This window comes from Diuraphis noxia, unplaced genomic scaffold, assembly GCF_037042655.1.
Source record: "Diuraphis noxia isolate RWA-SAM2 unplaced genomic scaffold, SU_Dnox_SAM2 contig0006, whole genome shotgun sequence".
Classification (NCBI taxonomy): Eukaryota; Metazoa; Arthropoda; class Insecta; order Hemiptera; family Aphididae; genus Diuraphis; species Diuraphis noxia.
The window spans coordinates 6,047,548-6,070,059 of NW_028301716.1; the positions used below are offsets into that span (position 1 = coordinate 6,047,548).

General features: G+C 37.3%; 5 protein-coding genes and 1 pseudogene across 5 annotated transcripts; all 6 read right to left on the reverse strand.

Moving 5' to 3' along the window:
• Window positions 1-59: 59 nt before the first annotated feature.
• On the reverse strand, window positions 60-3,143 carry LOC149054694 (uncharacterized). Its single transcript, XM_089230185.1, has 2 exons — window positions 722-3,143; window positions 60-634 (listed from the first exon to the last, which is right to left on the reverse strand). The coding sequence occupies exons 1-2, from the start codon at window positions 3,141-3,143 to the stop codon at window positions 60-62; spliced, it is 2,997 nt and encodes a 998-aa protein (XP_089086311.1).
• Window positions 3,144-10,891: 7,748 nt separating this feature from the next.
• Window positions 10,892-12,100, reverse strand: LOC149054695 (uncharacterized). Its single transcript, XM_089230187.1, has one exon. It carries the CDS (start codon window positions 12,098-12,100, stop codon window positions 10,892-10,894), a length of 1,209 nt encoding a protein of 402 aa, XP_089086313.1.
• Window positions 12,101-15,787: 3,687 nt separating this feature from the next.
• LOC149054696 (ATP-dependent DNA helicase PIF1-like) lies at window positions 15,788-16,561 on the reverse strand. Its single transcript, XM_089230188.1, has one exon. The coding sequence runs from the start codon at window positions 16,559-16,561 to the stop codon at window positions 15,788-15,790; it is 774 nt and encodes a 257-aa protein (XP_089086314.1).
• Window positions 16,562-16,568: 7 nt separating this feature from the next.
• LOC149054697 (uncharacterized) lies at window positions 16,569-17,683 on the reverse strand. Its single transcript, XM_089230189.1, has 2 exons — window positions 16,801-17,683; window positions 16,569-16,603 (listed from the first exon to the last, which is right to left on the reverse strand). The coding sequence occupies exons 1-2, from the start codon at window positions 17,681-17,683 to the stop codon at window positions 16,569-16,571; spliced, it is 918 nt and encodes a 305-aa protein (XP_089086315.1).
• A 155-nt stretch (window positions 17,684-17,838) lies between these two features.
• On the reverse strand, window positions 17,839-18,192 carry LOC149054698 (uncharacterized). Its single transcript, XM_089230101.1, has one exon. It carries the CDS (start codon window positions 18,190-18,192, stop codon window positions 17,839-17,841), a length of 354 nt encoding a protein of 117 aa, XP_089086227.1.
• Window positions 18,193-19,424: 1,232 nt separating this feature from the next.
• Window positions 19,425-22,479, reverse strand: LOC149054699 (uncharacterized; annotated as a pseudogene).
• Between the last annotated feature and the right edge of the window lie 33 nt (window positions 22,480-22,512).

Below are 22,512 nucleotides of genomic sequence, written 5' to 3' on the forward strand. Positions count from 1 at the left end.
GACTGTTCAATGGGAATATATCTTTGTACGTTGACGGAGGATACACTCGGGAGTTCAGATTAAAACGTTTTCCAAGATGAAGCCAGTTCGGCAGATATGGGCTGATCCCAATCATAACCACTTTTCCACAACTGTTGCATAAAGCATTTTGCCCAAAAGGTGATAGGACACAAGACTCCGAGTGGATCGTAAATTTTTGCTATCGCAGACAACACTGACCGCTTCGTTGGAGTAGAAGTGAAGGGCTCACTATGATAACTAAATATGTCTCTCACGGGGTCCCAATGCAAACCAAGGATTTTGACGGAGCAGTGATCCTTTGGGTCAAAAGATGATTCCATAACTCTGTCTTCCACAGGAATATCTCGAAGAACATCTGCGCAGTTACTCGCCCATTTCTTGAGTTCTAGACCACCTGCGGTCAACAACTTAGTCAAATCACGTTGAAGGATTAGTGTTTCAGGAATTGTAGCTGCACCCGTTATGATGTCGTCAACGTAGGTTTCTGTAGTGAGAACACCTAGAGCAACTTGATACCGGTGTGCTTCATCTTTTTCGAGTTGGTGGAGTACGCGTAAGGCATGATAGGGTGATGAAGCAATTCCATAGGTCACAGTCGTCAATGCATACTCCACTAAAGGTTATGTAGGGTCGTCTCGCCATAATATGTGTTGATAGTCACAATCTGAAGGATGAATGTTGATTTGTCGAAACATCTTACATATATCGGCCGTAAACATGTATTTGATTAAGCGGCATCGAATTAGTATATTCATTATGTCGCACTGTAGTTTTGGGCCGACAAATAGGGTATCGTTTAACGAAACGCCTGAAGAAGTGCGAGCTGAAGCGTCAAAAACCACTCGCAACTTAATTTTATCCTTTGAGTACTTTACAACCGCATGGTGCGGAATCACGTATTTCCCTGGTGTGGTCGCGATTTTCATGTGACCTAGTGATTGATAATCACGCATGAATGACCGATATTCAGCATATACTTCAGGTTCCGCTTGTAATCTACGCTCTAAGTTGAAAAATCGAGACATAGCCATACTCCGGGAGTCGCCAAGAACTGATGGGTCCATTTTAGAAGGCAGGGAGACAATGTAGCGGCCTGTATGATCACGCATAGTAGTACGTTGAAAAATATCTTCACATTTCTCTTGTTCTGTGAATGGGATAGACTGAACTTCTGGCTCTTCACAGGCCCAAAAGCGATGTAACAACTCCTTAAGAGAGGGTTCCGTAGATAATTGTAAACACACTCGAGACTGAGAGGGTGCCTGACTGGAGGTTCCCACGAGAATCCAACCAAGAGATGTCTCAAAGGCTGATGGAAGGCCGTCTGAATGAAGAACTTGATACCCGTTTTTGAATATCTTATTGTACATGTCTGCACCGATGAGGAAATCAATGCGACCAGGTCGATCGAAAGACGGGTCAGCAAATTGTACCTTAGAGTAGGTGGAGCGTATGGAAGGAGTCAAAGCTGTTGCAGGCATGGGACCCGTGATTCTTGATAATACTATAGGCTCGCATATCCACTCGGGGGCAGACGATGCATGCGGTACGATATGACAAATGACAGAACCTTTAGTTTGGATAATAGGACTCTGAGACAAGCCCACGACAGTAACCTCGTTCTGACGTCTGCTGAGGCCAAGCAGGGTTGCACTTGTGTGCGTAATAGCCGATATCTGCGACCCGGAGTCGATAAGTGCCCGAACAGGTGTCCATCGTCCAAACTTGTCGCGAACCCGAATCAAGGCTGTACCTAGCACATTAAAATTGGTAGAGTTAACCATGCCAACCAAGGTGGCTGAAGATTGCTCTGAGGATGGAGACGAAGAATCCGAATTGTTTTTTGATCGCAAGTGGCTGTCTGGTGTTCTGGACGCAGAAGTCCTGTGATCAGTTTCACCGAGATGTAACAATGAATGATGTCGAGCTGAACAATGGCGACAAGTATATTTTGATCTGCATTTTGACGAGGTATGAGTGGTGCTCATACAATTGGTACACATATGTAGTGACTGTATCTTTTGGAGACGTTGTGTAACGGACAGATTTTGAAAAGTTGTACACTTTCCAATGTAATGTGACCCTTTACACATAGGGCATGATTTTATTGATTCGGTGGATGCCGCAGCAACTAATGAAGTGCGAGGGTAAGAAGAAGTCTTCTTGACCCCTACTTTAGGCTTCAGGAAATTGGAGGTTGGCAAACTTGAGGTAGAACTATTTTGCAGTACTTGACACCTCGTATGAACAAATTTCAATAGGTCGTTAACAACCGGCAGCGCGTTGTTAATATACTGTGATTCAAAGTGACATCTAGTGGAGGGATCTAAAACACGAGACGCGACGTAGAACAGTAAGAAACCTTCTTTGTCCGGAATATCAAAACTTTGAAGAGCTCCAATATTTTCCTTAAAGGTATCGAGAAAGGCCTTCAAGTCAGATAATGAAGCAGACTTCATAGGTGGATAATTAAAAATCTTGTCCATGTGTGCGTTGATAATCAAACGTTGGTTGTTGAAACGTTCCCCAAGTGCATTCCACACAACCTCATAATTTGCTTCGGACAACGAAATCGATCGAACTACCGCACTTGCACTTCCCGTAACAGAAGACAATAAATAATGAAACTTTGAAAGACCGTCGTTGTCGTGTACTAGCGACTTAAAGGTATCCCGGAAGGTTATCCACTGAAGGATATCACCGTCCAACGTCGGAATCTGGATTTTTGGCAATTGTATATGTGATCGCTCCTGTATACCTGATGTGTTCATAAGAGGTGACTTGGAGGAGGTGTCACATAAATTTTCGGAGATGGCCATTATGACATAGTACTGATCAGTTAAAGTCGTATTTAAGGGTGCATGTATGTCATAATACTCCTCTTCCCGTAGGAGTTGTATTAAAAGATCGAAAATTGAATCTTGCTCGGCGAAGAATTGGGTACGAAGAGCTTCGACATCCCTCTTCCTTGCACGGAACAGGTTGAGGACTTGGTGATCTGTCTCAACTTTATGCGCTAAATCACATAAAAATGCTACTTGAGAGACTAATCCGTCGCGTTTTACTATTGTGCGCTTCAAGGCACGTTCAGCACGCTCTTTATCTGCAGTAGACAGGGGCATAGTTAAGACAAATCTGATACCGAAATTCGAAAATATTTATTTGTGGACTGTATAATATTACATCCGGCCCGAAGGACCAAAATGTACGGCCACTAGCCTCGACCCGTGAATGATGGAGGTGATAGTGAACCGGGATTTGAGGTAACCAATTAATAGTGTTTTAATAGGAATGGTCGGATGAGTATATATATATTATAGATATATTGAATGTATTAATTACACAAACGTGGATGGGGGGGACACTTAATGTATAAACTTAATGTAGAACATAGCTATCTTAATATTAATAGTTAATACAAAATCCAGTAAGTACAACATTACGTGTCCGCGACGTCTTGAGATGGTGCATCAGTTGAAAGGTTCGTGGAAGCGAACAATACGCGCGTCACGAACAATCAAAGTGTATTATGTCGATTGTCGACAGTTAACACAGTGCGAACGATGTATTCGTACGACGGCGAAACTAGTGTTGGCGAACAGTACGCGCAATACGAGCGGTCGCACAATATACGTCGATGAACTAACACGACGGCGACGAGAAATGCGTGCGCAGTTAAGCTCCGGCCCGCTGATCAGTTGAAAAGTTCGTGGAAGCGAATAATACGCGCGTCACGAACAATCAATGTGTATTATGTCGATTGTCGACAGTTAATACAGTGCAAACGATGTATTCGTACGACGACGAAACTAGTGTTGGCGAACAGTACGCGCAATACGAGCGGTCGCACAATATACGTCGATGAACTAACACGACGGCGACGAGAAATGCGTGCGCAGTTAAGCTCCGGCCCGCTGATCAGTTGAAAAGTTCGTGGAAGCGAATAATACGCGCGTCACGAACAATCAATGTGTATTATGTCGATTGTCGACAGTTAATACAGTGCGAACGATGTATTCGTACGACGACGAAACTCGTGTTGGCGAACAGTACGCGCAATACGAGCGGTCGCACAATATACGTCGACGAACTAACACGACGGCGACGCGGGGTGATGACGGCAACGGAGACGCACACGCGAACGCACATAAATCGGAAAAAATCGCTTAAGACTATTTCCGCAGATTATATTATGTGCAAAAAAAAGGGGGTGAACGGACGACGGACATTACGGTACAGAAAGGAAAACGATCTTTTTTTCCAACGGCCATATGAACGACAACAACAACAACTTTCAGTGATAACAGGCCTCGTGATACGCCACACCGGCAACCGTGTGTCATTTTGTGCAACGCTGGTAACTCGACGATGGCACCGTCCAGTGCGGAATATAGCGAACCAACATTATCGCATGTTGTGCGGCGGCAACAACAATAAACAGAAGAACGATTAATCGTCGTGTTCATACATACATATTTGTAATCTTTATATTGATTTACTTATGTTGGTTAGGCTGAAACAATATGCGTGCGAGTTTTGTAGAAACAAAATGTGTTGTTAACTCTACAACAGTAAGTGTGGCACCCATAGGTATATGAGTTGTGAATAATTATCAACAGTATGATCGGAGTGATGCTTGCCGTGTCAGTGGCGTAATTAGGAATTTGTCTTAGGGGGGGATAAACATACTTAGATTTTCAAGTACAAAATCTGGGAAAACTATTTCATCAAAAATTCTTAAACTAATATATATTTACACAAAATGTATTAATAAATGTGCTTTAAAATTCTACACAATTTAGTACCTATACAATATTATAATAATTTCTTCAAAATGTAAATTTCGAATATATTAGAATTAAAATTTACTTTTAAATTAAATAATAATTTCCTAAAACCTAACGCCTAACGGGACCTACCTACTATTTGAGTTGTTAAACGTATGAAAACAACTACTCTTAAGCTGTTTTTTTCTCTAACGAATAGTGAATTAAATGTTGTTAAACCGATTAACTTTGTATGAATTGTGTAGGTAATAAAACCTATTCGGCATGCGTAAGCCCCGTAAAAAAACATTCAAAGTCCCCCTAAAAACCACGCGAAGCTTTATATTATAAAAAAACAATAAGTGATTACTTTTGAAAAAACGAATAATAGACAACTTGTTAAAATTAAACTTTGAAGGATCATCATTACTTATAAATCAATATTTGTTTGAAGTTATACCTAATGAATTGAAATGTGAGATGATTGTTTTGAAAAATATGATGAAATGAGTTACTAACTATATTTAACCGTCGAAGAAAATATATCTAAAGATAAAGATATACAGTTCCAAATCTTTTTGAAATGATTCAATTGGCTATCACTCTTCAGGTCAATTCCGTCTACATGCAATGAGAAGAAATAATAATAACCTCAGATCTACTATTATGTCAAAGGAACGGTTTTCGAAATAAGCAATACTTTATATTGATAGAGATGTTATATTGTTGACAACGAAATTATTTTAAATAGAAAAATAAGAATATAAAATATGTAAAAACTGTATTAAATCTGTTACCTATACTTATAAAAGTTCATTATTGTTTTATTTCTTATTTTTAAGTTTTACTTGCCTTGCAATTAGCAAATTTTTGTAGTGTATAAAGGGCGGTAAAGAACTTCTAAGAGGCAGTGATTGAAAATATATGTGAGGGGCTGAAGCCTTTGGTGTGTGTGTGTGTATTGTATTTGTATCTACATTATGCAATTTAAACACTAAATATATAATACTGTATGCAGAATATTTATATCAGATACTTGTAGTAACATGTGAGTACCTACAGTGTACTTATATGAAAGAAAGTCCATTATAACATACTGTAAAATGTATAAGTGTTTTGTTATAAGTGAGTTATAACTTATAAATAACTGTAACTCTACTTATTGTCTGTCACACACAGTGTGTAGGTGTGTGTCTGTGTTTGTGTATGACCTATGCAATAGAAATATATTCGATTATATTTTGTTTTGAGCAGTAGAATTTTCGCAGTGTATAATAGCAATAAACGTTTACCTATATTGTTGTATAACAACATTAAAATATACATTACACATTATTTTTTAAATCTATATAACATTGTGAAATTAATTATCAGTGCCTACTATATACTACAATACATTATTAATATGTTAACAGCAATTCATGGTGATATATAATGTTAAGGTTACATAAACAAATTTCAAATATTAAGTTAACTTAAGCATTTACAACGTACAATTAGTTCTATCAACACGGCAAATAAAGTATTGAAATAATCTAACGATATAGGGATCATTGAAAAGAGTACAGCATGTGGAATGATGAAGCCATTTAGCAGAACTCAACATGTATTTATGTATGTATTTAAGAATTTGACACCAAGGGGCAAAAAAAATAATAAAATACGCCTCATTAATCATTATAAAAAATACAATTAGCTGCCCTCTCAGCTGCCTGGGGCAACAGTACCCTGTATCTCCCCCCTAAATACGGCCTTAGTTATGTATATACAGACAATCAACTGTGTAAGAAAACGTATAAGTATAAATTGATATGGTACCTAGTGAGTTATGAGTAGCTAGGTAACTTTAAAATTGTAACACTGCAGCTTATTGTAGGTGTGTGTGTGTTAGTATATACAATACAATTAAAACATAGTTTTACCTAATTAATATTAATACAATCATAGGCAACATAATTAATAACAGCAGTAGTCAGTTGAACAAAACTGGTATAAGATGAGTTATGAAACTTTAATATTTGTTAATCTACTTGAATGTGCTGAGGTGAGATTTATGAAAGAAAGTCCATTATAACTTACTGTGAAATGTATAAGTGTTCTGTTCATTTGTTAAAGGCACATTTAAAATAAATGTGAGTTATAACTTATAAATAACTGTAACCTTGCTTATTGTGTGTGTGTGAACTATGCAAAAGAAACATACAGTTCCATACAGTTATACCTTAACAACATATTATTGTACATATTATTCAATTGTAATTTATATGAGCAGTAGAACAAACAGAAGAACGTTTAATTGGTGTGTTCATACATACATATTCATAATCTTTATAATAATTTTTATTTATAAGTGTTTAATATGCCTATGAGTTTTGCAGAAACAAAATTTGACTCTACAACATTAAGTGTAGGCACCCTTTACAGAATTTGGAATGATGGAATCCCTAGTACTCGTCTCACAAATAAAGAATTCAGTAGAAAGCCATTTAGCAGAACTCAACAGGTGGTTTTAACTGTTTGTAGTTAAAGTACCTAGATACCAATGTGTTATGAGTAACATTAAAATTGTGTAACACTATTTAATGTAGATGTGTATGTGTGCGTTAGTATGTACAATACAATTAAAACATGGTTTTACCTAATTAACATTAATGCAATCCATAGCCAAAACTGCTATAAGATGAGTTATAAAATATTTGTTAATCTACTTGAATGAGCTTATGTGTTAGTAACTGCAGTAAGTGTAGGTACTATACTATATGTATTAACTATTAAGTGAATTTATAAATTACATAGGTATATGATTGTAGCATCTCATGTGAGTAGAGTGTACTTGTAAGAAAGAAAGTCCATAATGTGTTTTGTTCATCTGTTATTGGTATATTTTAAATAAAAGTTAGTTATAACTTAAAAATAAAGTAACTCTACTTATTGTGTGTGTGTGTGTGTGTGTGTGTGTGTGTGTGTGTGTGTGTGTGTGTGTGTGTGTGAACTATTTACCTAAACAATATTAAAATACGGAATATTCAATTGTATATTGTTTTGAGCAGTAGAACTAAACAGAAGAATGTTTAATTGGTGTATTCATACATGCATATTTATAATCTTTATATTAATTTATTTATGTTGATTAGGCTGAAACAATAAGTGTTTAATATGCCTGTGAGTTTTGCAGAAACAAAATGTGTTGTTAAGTGAATAACTATGAACTGTGTGATCAGAGTGAGAAAGGTTTATGTCTTGAGTTTAGAATTTGGAATGATGAAAAAGAATTCAGTAGAAAGCCATTTAGCAGAAATCAACAGGTGATTTTAACTGTTTGTAGTTAAAGTACCTAGACAGTAGATACCGATGTGTTATGTACAAACAAATGTGTAAGAAAACATTATAAGTACCTATGTGTTATGAGTAACATTCAAATTGTAACACTACTCATTGTAGGTGTGTGTGTGTGTGTGTATGTGTTTGTATGCACAATACAATTAAAACACAGTTTTGCCCAATTAAAATTAATACAATCACCGGGAACCAAATCAATAACAGCAGTAGAACAAATTATAATATTTGTTAGTAAAGTTAGTAAATTATATGATAAGTGTGAGGTGAGATTTATGTTATGCATAATATTTATATCAGATACTTGTAGTTATGCGAAAGAAAGTCCATTATAACATACTGTGAAATGTATATAAGTGTTTTGATCATTTGTTAAAGGTAAAATAAAAGTGAGTTATAACTTATAAATAACTTTGTGTGTGTGAACTATGCAATAGAAACATAGTTCCACACAGTCCTACCTAAACAACATAAATACAGTCAACATTTTCAATTGTATTTTAAAATAGAGAAGAACGGTGTTTATTCATGTTGATTAGGCTGAAACAATAAGTGTTAATATGCCTGTGTGTTTCGCAGTTACAAACGTGTTGTTGACTCTACAACAGTAAGTGTAGGCACCGATAACTATCGACTGCATGATCTACATTTATGTTTTAAACAAAGTTAGTTGGATAGATTGTTTTGACAAAAACATTATTGCAGCAGCATGTTAGTGTAAAACTTACAAATACAGAATTTAAAAGTGTCAATTTGGAATAATTGATAAGCAGTAAAAATGAAATGAAATTGACATAATTTATTGTTTGTGTGACTTGCATTTGAATAACGAAATACATTTGAAACCACTGCCTAGATGATAATCTTGAATAATAATTTATTAAACTTTATGCAACCGAGTTACCGCGGTAATAAGTCATAATTCTATAAACATTTTCAACCGATTTAATGATATACTTATATGGTATTATACATAAGACGTGTGTCTCCCCGTGATGTAGTAAATTGCAAAAATTTAGCCGACGGTACAATAATTATCATTTATGTTTCCATTTCGTCGCGAGACAGAAAGTTGCTATTTGTCGGCTTGGTGTAAACCCGGCATAATAACGTACGGTAATGTCGTACACGCAATATATTGTTAGAAGGCGTAGGTACGATATGGATGGCTTTGGAACAGACTCGCGACCAATTAAATTTTTTTTTTTAAACGTTTCCAATGAAAAATTCGAAAAAAAAAATGCAAAAAAAACCACAATGCACGGATATCATTGCCGCCGCCAAGTCGACGCTCACGGATTCGATCTACACACCTACGGATTACTACGCCTAACGCCTAACGGGACCTACCTACTATTCGAGTTGACATTTCGTACGAAAACAACTACTGTTAACCCGTTTTTCGCGGTAACGAAAAGCGAATCAAATGTCGTTTAACCGATAGACTCCGTACGATTCGCGTACGCGATAAAACCTATTCGGCGCGTACGTACAACGCGGCTCTCGTCGATTTAATTAATATATATATATAATATGTCAAAATATATGCTACGGGGACCTCGGTCTCTACCTAAACGCAACCGCGCGGGCCGCGGACCGAATCGGGGTACGAACCGGATACCGGCGGCTTCGAAAAGACGTCCGCCGAGCGATCAGCACACGGACGGCGTTTAAAAAGACGAAACCGATAACGGTAAAAAGGGAGAAATAACGGGCGACCAAACGACTCGAGGCGGCACCGTTTGCCGTCGAACCGATCGAGACGCGGACCTCGGACGACGGGACGCGAACGAAAACCGGACGCGCGCGCCTCCGGTATCGGAACGGGGTCGAAGAGGCGTGAAAAGACGTGAAAAAAAGTCGAAAAGGCGAAACGAAAACCGTCATTTCGAAAAATTCGGACGTCCGATAACGGCGGTGGCCCCGTTGTTCGCGGTCGCGATAACGGCGGCGGAAACGGCACGGCGATGCGGCTCGGGCGAAGCGGCTACACTGTAGTCACCCAAGGGACGAAATAATCGACACTTGGACGCGCCACCGTCTTAGCGTTTTATAATATAAGATAGCTGCCATCGGAAACTCGGAGGCCCGTTGGACTCGCTGGAAGTGGATGTCGATTTTGGGGTCAAGTTGTTGGATTTATAAAAGTCGAAAGTTTATGGAGGTGATTGAGGTTAGGATTTTTGATTGTGATAAGAATTAGTGATAAGGCTTGGAGGTTTGGCGCAATGTTTGAAAGTTTCAGCTTCAAGCAATCCGCTTCGGCCGTTGTGAATTGGTTGGAAACAATTCCCCAGTGTTTTACCTGTGCTCTCTCGTATGTAAAAATGTGTAGGCCGATTGTCTAGCTATCAGTCATCACCAGTGTAAGTCGATAGCCGACTGGGCAATCCACTCTTGCCTTATTTGGCTATATATGTACTGCCTTCATTTGTACAGTGATTTAAAAGTGTAGAGTCAATAGTTTGGTGTTTTTAACTGTCTAGCTATCAGTCATCAACGATATAAGTAAATAAATAACCGAAATAATATGGTCAATCACATGTATTTTTTTTACTATGATTCTTTTTGTTTGAGGTTTTACATTATTATTAATCTAAAAATTTAAATTAAAAAGAAAAAAGTTAATACAGAAAAATATATTCCGCAAACATATATATTTGTATTTATTCAAAGATCAATAATACTACATATTAATAATATTTTTAAGAAACACAAATATAAAATAATTCAAATTAAAGTAAGTATATACATATTACATAAATAAATTATATGTCGTCTTCCTCATAGTCGTCATCACTACTGCTGTCACCTGGTCGTATTGTGAGAATAATAGGCTCTAAAATTACTTCTCTATGTTTTTCCTTTTCATAATCTTCGTCCTGTATTCTTTCGGCATGACGAACGCAATTTACCCAATTTTCTTTATTCACCGAATCTATTGCTTCGTGCATTAATTTTTCAACATCAACCATCTTGAACGTTGTATTTTTAGATGCAACTTGTCTCTTAACTTGTGCCCATATCATTTCGATTGGATTGTACTGGCAATGATAAGGTGGTAACCGTACAACTTCATGTCCCATTTTAAGGGCCAATTCATCCAGCTCGTATTTTTTTTCGGTTGGTATTAAGACTTTAAGTCTTTCACGAAGCTCAGCAACTGTTTCAAGTGGAGAAAAATCAATATTTTTTTTGGTGAACCATTCTTGTATATCGGCTTTTCGGGCATTGCTTTTTGGAAAATTATCTTCCAACATTGAGTGGTATGGAGCGTTGTCCATGACGATGACACATGATTCTTCAAGGGATTGCAACATTTGTACGAACCAAGATCTAAAAACTTCAGCATTCATTTGATTATGGTAGTCTTCTGTATTGCCTGATTTGCTACGAAAAATTAATTTTGCTTCCTTAATAAAACCATAATGACTTGAACCTGCATGGCAAACAATGAGCCGACCTCCCTTACCAGTTGGTACTTTTAAACCTTCAGTTTCATCTTCATTTTGCCATATATACTTATTAGAGTGGTTTTGATTCACCCAGGTCTCGTCTAAGTAAATTACAGGACGGGAATCGTTATTTTTTCGGAATGTACACATCGTACGCAAAAATTTACACCTCAAGGCAACAATGTCGTTTCGCTCCATTAAAAATTTACGTCCGTCGTTACATTTTTTATACGTAAATTTTAATTTTGTCAACAATCTTTTCATGGAAGCAAGACTACCTTTATAATCAAATTTTTGTTGAATAGAATTTAAAATTAATCTTGATGTAGGATATTCACCTTTTTCATAAAATTCATACACAGTTCGTCGAACAACATCGTTATCGAAATCGTCCAGTTCTGTGGCATACTTTTTCCGTTTATACGTTTTTCGCGGTGAGTTAAATGACGGTCCAGGTTGTGACGAGTCTGAGACATCGTCAGTAGTAGAAGATCCTTCTACACACACTCGTCTTACTGTCATAAGAGATACCACACGCGTCCGCAGTAATTTTTTGAGTCTGTTTAAAATATTGTTTTAAGACCTCGTCATCTGAAGTAGCCAGATTTTTTAAATAATTGTACACATTAAAAATAACTTTTTTGGTTTGACTACGAGTGTCATTGTTTTTAAAAGGCATTTTCACAATTAAAAATTAGTATTAATTGAACAAACTATGTATGGTTATAACATCAAAAGCAGACCGAATATTGTATTACTGTTAACTAAACACGTGCGTTCACTATGTCGATCTCACGAAGAATGACAATTGTAATGTTAAACACAATGTAGGGTCTGCTTTTTAAAAAGGTAGAGTAGCAGCTGCTAACATAAAAGGAATGTCTATTGAATATGGTTCCGCCAAAACGAATCATGGATCATGAGACGGCCAGCGGTAGGTACATAGTACAAAACGGAGAACCCCTGGTTTCAACAACATTTGGACACCACCCATCGACCTTGAACGTCACTTTTCGTGAGCCGGACTGTAGTATTAGTAATAACACAATATTGAAATAGTAGCACAATGTAAAGATACTATGTATTTTATATGAACAATATTAAATTGGCATTTAGACATTATACTGTATTTAATTTACATTACATATGTTTAAAATAAAAACCAATTGGCCACAACATGTAATGGTATAAAAATACAATGGTCAAATTACAATTATGTACATGATATTTTTTTACATACTGTGGTGATTATGATTATTATTATTATTATTATTAGTTGTCTACGTTGTCCGCGTTGTCGCCGTGGTCGGCATGCATCGACACACCGATTCTAGCCGACCATTAAGATAACGAATTATGTATTATTACTCTTTTTTTTTTTGATCTAAAAGTTGTCGTACTTGTTTTGCACACAACGCACTCTCGCTCGTCGCGTTTCGGTGTGCGTTGTTACTGTTACAGTTGTAGTTAGTTATGACTTATAATAAAATGTGATTATTCTCTCGGCATTACCGTCCTATTATAAACAATTGAATAGTTTCAAATTGAATAGTTTAATTACAATAAATATAATACACATTATATGTTTATATATGTATTTTATAAAAACACATTAAGTTGCTTATAAATTTATAATGCATTTAATTTTCATTTAACAAACAAATTAATAGGCAGCAACAATTACAGAGATAAGATGGAACAAAAATGTAGTAATAAAAATATGCATAATTTTTAATGAGTATATTCAAATTTTAAAAGATATGTTTGACATTAGTTACGAATCCGCTTTTCTGCGGATTCGCATCCAGCGAGAACCACATGGAGGTTGTCGAACTTTCTCTCCGCAGTGGACAGTCGATTACTCAACAGTCCATGAAGTTCCCAAATATACTGATCCCTAAGGATTAGGGAACCTCAATGGAAAATAACGCCCGGTGGATCACATGGATCCATGACGGTACAACATAAAAATGTTGTAAGTATTTCTGTAGTCTCGGGTTAGTAAGTCTCAAAGAAAATATATCATTCAATTGAAAAAAGCTACTGTGAATATATATATAAAAAAAAAAAAATTATTGGAAGGTTGACATATTTACTTTGTTGACAATTCCCCAAGACTACTACCTGTTGGGTAATACTTCTCTGTACACAACGTTCTTTGTGACAAAACGACCGTTGCCGTCAGCATACATGCCGACTCTGACAGATTGAGCATTTCTTGCTCTCGAAAACGCAACATACAACTGCCCGTGAGTGAACACGGGAGAGGGCAGATATAAACTAACCCTGTCAAACGTCTGACCCTGAGATTTATTGATGGTCCTTGCGAATGACAACCGTACTGGAAATTGGAGCCGCTTCATTTCAAAAGGCAGATCATCCTCACTGCCCGAAGTGACCGGAATTCGAGGTATGATGATATCGTCTAGTGCGTTGTCACCACCAGTGATGTAGTCGTAATTTTTTTAGTGAGTATACGCTTAAATGTGTTTGATATGTAAACGTGGGGGCTTCGCCCCCCCACACCCCCCTATATATCCTTCGTTACTATTATATTTATATTTTAGTTGCATTTGCATACGTATAATATGTATGCTAAAATATGAAAGTAATGTGCTAACTCGAAGCTTATTTTTGTCTGGTTCCATATTTAATGATTAATATAACGGTTAATCAGTCAAATATGTAATAAAAGTTAGAAAAATACAAGACATGCACAAATATGAAATAATTATTGTAACTGGTGGTCTAAGCCGGGCATTGTTGTTCTGTAGTATCTTATCAGTTAGGTACATACTTACATAGTTACATATTATAATACGTTTTCCCACAATGTTTATAATTAACACTATGGCCAGGAGGGCGATTGTAAACTCTCCCGGATTTAGTCCAATACTACCTGAAGGGAACATGTAAACTCTCCAGGGTCTAGTTCAGTACTACTAAGCTAGCTGGGGAGCATGGGGTATTATTCGTGGCTACCATTGAATTGGCTCCCAATTTTGGGTAAATATAAATTCGATCTTTGAATTGGCTCCTGAAAAATGTATATTTAAATTGGCTCCTTAAATTGTTAAATATTATTTTTTAACCAGGGATTCTCATATTATAGGCGTTTACTTTTACGATGTAAAATCCAAATATATTCAACTTTTTATATATATTATATAGTACTCAATCTGATATAAAAATTATTATAATTATAGACCCCGAAGAATAGTCTAATATAATATTTTTGTTTAACTTATTGATGTTTATGTATAAATTTTATAATGACGCACTTTGCTAAAATACTGACTGTTTTTTTAATTTTTAATTTATATAATATACATAAATTTTATAATGACGCACTTCGGTAAAATATTTTCCGTTTTTTAAATTTTTTAATATAATTTTGTGTAACGATATAAAATATACATAGACCTTATACTTATATACCTTATGAGTATAAGGTCTATGAAAATATATGAATTACGAATTATACGTACTTTAAATTATTAACATATTGGCAATCAATAAATTTTTGAAAAAAAAAACGGTAGGGAGCCAATTCAAAGGTACTTAGTAAGGGTAAAATATTGACTAACAAGGGGATCCAATTCAATTGCTCCGTTATTCGTTTTACACAGTTAGAATTGGTTGAGCCATTGAAGTCGATATCGTTTTAAATATTTAAATTAAAAATACTTTAACGGTAATTAAATATTTAAATGACAAATACAGGTTAACACAAGATAAATACAGATTAAATACGGTAATACAATTCATAATAAAAATCATAATCACAATCTCTGCAGTGTAAGGTGTAACTAATTCATAGGGTAGCAATAACATTTTAAATAACTCGGGAGAGTTTGCACATTTCTTTCAGGTAAACATAATATTTACCCGGGAGAGTTTACTAATTTTAAAAATCGGGAGAGTTTACCACCGCCCGGCCAAGATACCAGCGGCTATATTGTATAGGTAATAGATATTAATGTCTAATTACAGTGTAATTCATTCATATATACTAAAATACCTTTAGTATAACAACTGTATAAGCAACTGTTTTCATTAGGGAAACCGTCAAATCGATAAGGTTTGTACATTTAAAAAAAAATTATTTATCAAATTGGTTTATAGAATAAATGCATTTCCATACGCGTATACCCGCGTATCATGTGTTATTCTATAAGTATACGCACTTACAGAAAAACAGAGAAGTGGTTATACGCCGTATACCCGCGTATACGCCCCACTACACCACTGGTCACCACCAGACAACATCTTCGCCTTGAAGTTGTTTTGCCTAAGTTCGGTGACCACCAGCCTCGTGCCATTACACAATCGTCTCCTTGAATCGAGATTCCTTAGCAACATAACTATAGCACCGACCCTGAGGGTCAATGTGTACGGTGGTAGTCCATTCAGTTCTAGAGAGTTGAGGAACTCGGTCGGATAGTTGGCGGCCTCGTTGAGGTCGTCGGCCACCACCGTGTCTATGGCATGGTAGGTCCTTTCGACTCCCACAACACGTTGTAACACTTGGTGATTTATTTGACGGCATTCCTCGTTTTTGGGACAAAGAACAATTTTCCGAGCAAAGCCGTCGACGTTAGCCAACGACATTTGCTGCGGGTAAACAAAATCAACAAAATCGTCAATATTACATACCATTTCCCTGGGGATGTTGGCCGTGTCCTGAATACCGTCGACCTCGAGCAGTTGACCGTTGCCGAGCAATAGCAACCAATCCGCGAAGTCCCGGTCGTTGCCGGCGCGCATGTTTTGCGTCAGTTCAAACTTTTCCGTGTTCCTCCACAAAGAGTTTTGTTTGATTGACGCCAGGACGATGGAACTTCTTGTCCCCCTTCTCACGACGGGCAATATCTGCCTGAAGTCACCCGCGAACAGGATCGGTTTACCGCCAAACGGTGTTTGTGATCCCATGACATCCCTGAGCTGAGCATCGACGATCGTGAGCTGTGTTCCCGGCGACATTGATGATTCATCCCAGACGATGAGTGCCGCCTCGCGTATCCTCTGCGCGCGCAAGGACTGCATGGTGATGTTGGATGTGTCGTCGTCGGTCAGCGTTCCAAACGGCAATCCGAATGTTGAGTGCACAGTCATGCCACCGTCCATTAGCGACGCGGCTATCCCTGTGTATGCCACACACAATACGGATCGTCCTTGATTGCGGAGCGTCCATATGAGGCAACCGTAAAGCGTCGTCTTACCGGTACTTCCGGGTCCGTCGACGTAGAATGTTTTTGCCACGTCTCGGTTGTCGTCGACTGCCGCCATGACGCGGTCAAACACTATTCTCTGTTCGTTGTTCATGTCGGTCACTCGTTGTGCCCAGCGAGCCACCGCGTCTATTACACCGAACAGTTGATCATCCTGTTCCGGTTCCAGTAGACGGACGTCCGGGTTGGGAAAACCGTAATCGCCGAACGTTTTTCCGTGTACCCGAAGAAGGTCTCCAATGGCGTTCAGAGTCGCCGCCCTCGCGCGGTCAACGTCTTGCAAACGGCGATTGAAGTCTTCCATCATGCTCTCCTCGTTGCTCGTGTGCAACCTCAGCGGTTCCGCTGGATGGCAGTGCACCAGTATCATGACGAAGAGATACCGAAGTTGCAGGGGAGTATCCAACGCCGCAGACTCTTCCATGCACGCATGCCATGCGTGGTCGTCTTCTATGAGTCCCAGAGCGATTGCCGCAGCCCCATACGTCTCATGTACGATCCCGTCGACCGTCCTTATGTCTTGGAAAGACTGTGGGCCTCTACGATGAAGCAGCAACAGTCGTAGGTGGAATCGGTGCTGATCCATTGGGCTGACGGCATACATGCGAGCCAACGTCTCATTGGCCATCCGTCGTCGCCGCGGCGACCATCTCCTGTTCGCTTGGTTCCAAGTGTAATGTACCGGTATCTCGTGATACAGGTACTGTCTTACCTCCTCGTCGTTTGTGTTGAGTGTAAAAAACTCCGTTAGTTTCGTACGACGCTGGTTAGCATCGTGTAACCGTTCTTCGGCACGTCCAGGAGCAAAGTACACAGTCTGAAGATCTTCTAGGTGGACCGGTAGTCTAATGATTGTGTGACTTCTCTTGTGCATTTCATACGAAAACAACCGCCATATACCTTCAGGCGGCCCAACGTACCTTGAGTTGACATAGCTGAAATATATAATGGTTATAACACTAATAAAATTAAAAGCTGTATATGATACTATAAACTCTGTGTATGAAAACAATAAATGATTGAATCTGCTTACCTTAACAACTCATCGCCATCATGAATAGCCAAAGTAGCAGCATCGTGTCCCTTGAAGACGTATTTATAAAGGTATTTAACACTCTTAATGGTCGAGCACACCTCGACGTTGATGTGTGCATCATATTTGGCCAGAAGGCATGGATTGTATGGAACGACAAACTCATTACCTACTTCTTCTCGCCTGATAAGGGTCACGCAACCATTATTCGGACGGCGGTACATTGGATAGCCACCGTCAGAGACGCACACCGTCTCATCACTGTATGGTTTCGGATACTTCTTTGAACAACTGTTTTCTACCATACATAGACTGTTGAGGTTTAGTGGTCCACACGGTCCGTGAATCATGTGCGACGTAACGCAGTCAAACAGACGCCGATTAGTCACCGGGTCTGGTAAGGAGGCCCGCACAACATTGTCAACGGCCTCAACATCAAGCAACTTGCTATCCTCCTCGAGGATGATCAGTATGTGCGCGTGCGGCAAACCACGTTTCTGAAATTCAACAGTGTACATATAAGCATTTACATTACCAAAAATTTTATTGACCGTTATGTCACGTATCATCTCCTTGAGTTTAGCGTGGAACACCCTAGCCACCAGGTCAGGTCTGTCGTTTGCTGAAGTGTGTGTCCCTAGGTTCTCCGTGATCTCTCGCCACCTAGGATTGCATGTAAAAGTTATAAACAGGTCAGGCTTACCATATTTTCGCACAATGGCCATAGCGTCATGATAACACTGTTTCATATAGCGAGGACTTCCAACGAACGTCGACGGTAATATGACCCTTCGGCCGACGGCCAAAGGGTCCGGGGCGTCCAAATGGAGCTGTTGGTTGACGTGGTCCACAAGGCCTTGATACGGTTCTGCAAGGAGTGTACCCTGATTCTTACGAATGTAATTCAGATTGTTCGATTCCATCCGAACATACAGATTGCACACGTACTGCTGTAACAAAAAAAACACCTCTGTGTAATATACTAAACTGGACATTACGCAAGTCGTTGTTTTCCTGGTATCGAATAGCCATTCGATAACAACCATACTCTCGGATAATGTTCCGTACGCGAACTGCATTGACACGGTTTCCCACTTGCCTCATGTTGATATGCCAGCCGGCTTCACCGTATGGAAACAACACTGGATCTAGCATAGGATCAGCATGAGATGAGTTCGCAGATAATGTCTGCATCCGATGTTGAGGGTCTATTGGATTCCTGTCGTAGAATACCAGATTGATGTCTCTCGGTGGTCGCCCATCATCACTGTAGGAGGGGCCTTAGTCCTACACACTAGGAAACTCACAAGCCAATTATTAAAACACAATTAGATATTTATTAAACATGAACATTATAATTATTATTAACAATTTATAAAAAGACAGCGAAACGGCCGAAACGTAGTAAATAATAATCACGCGAACGAGTGCAAGGCGGACGACTCGTCCGCTAGCGCTCGCACGACAACGACGACGACTGTGGACGAGTGTGTAGTGTCCACTCGCGCACACACACTACTGCACAGTCGTTTAACGTCGGACTGTAGGCCGACGGCACAAACAAAATATCTTATCTATGTTATCATACTACATCACCGACGAACACGGCCGCAATTTCATCTGCGGTAGGTAGACCATATCGCCATTGGTCTCTGGCTGCATCAGAAACAAAATGCATAGTGACTGGCCTCGGTGTCACTGCGGGATCATTTCTAGCCCGGGCTTGTTCATCCGAAAACAACTGACTCATGTTCCTAAAAATATATTTTTAAGTTTATTAAAGTTTATTACTAAAGCAAATTCCACATACCAAAGCAGGGAGGAGAAAATTAATATATAGATACATAATAGCTATATACTTTGTTTTGTATAATATGGTATTACAGTAGTGTTTAATATTAAGTATATACCTAGAAGTATACAGAACCACATACAACAGAATGCAGTTGGAATATTATTAAAATGAATAGTGCAAAATAATTCAACACTTTGTTCTATGCATGAAATTCTGCGTCCAAATGGATTAAGAATTAAATTTAGTGATGCATATGTAGGTTTAAAAACAGTTTGTAAAAATCATTAATAAGTGTATATTTGTACACTGCAGAGAATTTTATAACTGTTGGAAAACAATGTGAAAAATGTTTATTAATGTATTTATGTTATGTGAGAAGAATAAACAAAAAATTGAATTATTGTCACTGACATGATGGTCTAAGAAAATTACATATGAATAATAAACCCAGACTTAGGCCTGGCGCTGTAGTTATAATAGTAACTTAAGTCAGGTAGTTTAAAATTCTTGGAGTGCTACTTGGAAATTATTTTATTTTTCTAAAATATAATTATTTTACCAAATTGTGATTAACATTACACAAATATGAATTTAAAATGAAATAAATGTTAGTGAGCACTTGTGTATATAAAAAGTCTGTACAAATTATTAATTATACCTAATAACCACATCGAAATAATGAAATTGAATCAGCTTATGAGTAAAAAAAAAATTAATAATTTGTCGAATTAACTGTAATGTGTTAGAAATATAAAAATATAAGTAATGTGTTAAAGTTATGAACTCTAAGGCGGAATAATGATTGTAGATCACTTTTAATGTGATGAGTCAATTTCAAATAATTTAATAAATTTAATGACTTACTGAAATGCTTGGGCGTGTGGATTGTTATCTCTAAAAACTTGGTCTAGATCAACAATCAGTTCCTCTAACAGACGACCTGGATTCTGTTGTAGGCGAGCCAGGTTTGCTTGCGCAGAACTCACGAAATACAATTCACAATAGTTCGGTTGCCTGTCTACGTTTGCAGCATCATCATTGTTAGTCCTGTAATACATCTGTCCATGAACGTAGAATACCCTCGGGCCACGACCTGGTAGACGTCTGGGGTTGAAGTCACTGGAAAACGCAGCGAATGCCAAACAGCTGTTGTACCGACGGATTTCAGCTCTAAAGCTCTTAGCTTCCCTTGAATCAAAAGTAAACAAATTCATTAGAAACATTGGTGCGGGTTTCAACATTTGGTGACCTGTAACAGTCATTTGAACGTTGTTACAACATGTAGAAAAATGGCCAGCTATGGTTCGCTCGCACTCAAAGTGACGGGCTTGACAATGCCTACAGACAGCATTTAACATGCCAACGTAATGCTGTTCTGGAAGTTGGTGTTGAACTCCTGCAGGATGGTACACGTAGCCTAGGCTGATTGACAGGTACACCCAGGGGAATTGGTTCAAACTGAAATTATAAAATCATAAAATTGTAACAAATTTTATTTTTCATCTATATTAAAATAAAGAAATATTCACTGACCTCTTCATCAACGGCAGTTGCTGCTTTAGGTAAAGTTGTATTAAATAAAATAGTCTGGAAGGTTCCGCATATTACTGTTGATGACGAAGAAAGGTTAAAGTTATTGAAACTTGTAGAAAAAGAAAAAAGTTTGTTTATTCCTTTTAGATCTTTCGAAACTTTTGAATATCCTGAACTCGGAACTACTAAAAAAGTAGTATGGAACTTGAAAACCGCTTCAAAATTAGAAAAACCACGATTTATTATAATTGGATTACAAAAAGGTCGTAAAAATACAATAACAAAAGATTGTAGTATATTCGACCATTGTAATTTAAGACGTTAAATTTAACGTTAGAGTATATCTTAATTCTATAGCATATCCGTATGATAATTTGAATTTAGATTTTTCGAAAAATAATTTTACCTTATTATATGATATGTATACATCGTTTCAAGAATCGTATTATAAAAAAAGTATACGGAACCCTATATTGAGTCCATCTACTTATTGAGATTTTTTCGTTACACGGTAGACGTATGTAGAAATGTTCGCTTGAACTAATGAAATCTCCCTGTAAAAAAGGTGCTCAGAACATACAAATACATACTACTTTCGTACATAATGTTAAGTGTGTAGACGTGTAGTACATATACAGGGTGTTTCACGATGAACTGACAATTGCAATAACATTTGATCTATTTAACATTTTTGACTTTTTTTTTTTTTTAATTGTAAATTATCGTCTGCGCTACATTTCAAATACTTTTCAATTTTTTTTTAAACATTTAGTATGTAGAATTAAAAATTAAAAAATTTGTTATTTGATAGTTAAAAAAATCAAGATAGCTATTTTGTAGATCCGATTTTTAGAAAAATGTTGGTGCTCAAAAATTTTACTAAGGTTGAATCAATAATTTTTAAGCAATTTTTAAAGTTTGTTTAAATTCAAATGATTTCTTATTTATCAGTGTTACAGCGATTATTGATTTTGAATTATTTTTTTCCAAGAAATAATGTAATTTGTTATCACGAATATTAAAAAATTATGATACTAAACAATAATACAATATTAGGTACAAATGGTACATTACTACATTGTACAATTAACAGTATTAACACAATATAACGTACGTATGCGAACACGTGATTCATATTTCGAATATTTCGATTTTTGTCAAGAAAATTTTTGGTGTTAACGAAGTTATGTGTTTAGTAAAATGTGTGCGTAATAAGTAGTAACTAATAATATAATATCAATGTCAATTATAATTATACAACAACAATATTATGATCATTGAATATTATTCAAAAATGACTGACCTCCATATGTGCTGGATTTCAATATTACTGTAATAATTT

What these genes read in the sequence shown, in the direction of transcription:
- LOC149054694 (XM_089230185.1), bottom strand. Translation starts at nt 3,143, where the DNA reads ATGCCCCTGTCTACTGCAGATAAAGAGCGTGCTGAACGTGCCTTGAAG. An exon ending in CATGTTTACGGCCGATATAT is followed by an intron (nt 635 to 721) that starts GTAAGATGTTTC and finishes CATAACCTTTAG; the next exon opens with TGGAGTATGCATTGACGACT.
- LOC149054695 (XM_089230187.1), bottom strand. Translation starts at nt 12,100, where the DNA reads ATGACAGTAAGACGAGTGTGTGTAGAAGGATCTTCTACTACTGACGAT.
- LOC149054696 (XM_089230188.1), bottom strand. Translation starts at nt 16,561, where the DNA reads ATGTCGCCGGGAACACAGCTCACGATCGTCGATGCTCAGCTCAGGGAT.
- LOC149054697 (XM_089230189.1), bottom strand. Translation starts at nt 17,683, where the DNA reads ATGCACAAGAGAAGTCACACAATCATTAGACTACCGGTCCACCTAGAA. An exon ending in CGACGGACCCGGAAGTACCG is followed by an intron (nt 16,604 to 16,800) that starts GTAAGACGACGC and finishes TTGCGCGCGCAG; the next exon opens with AGGATACGCGAGGCGGCACT.
- LOC149054698 (XM_089230101.1), bottom strand. Translation starts at nt 18,192, where the DNA reads ATGATTCACGGACCGTGTGGACCACTAAACCTCAACAGTCTATGTATG.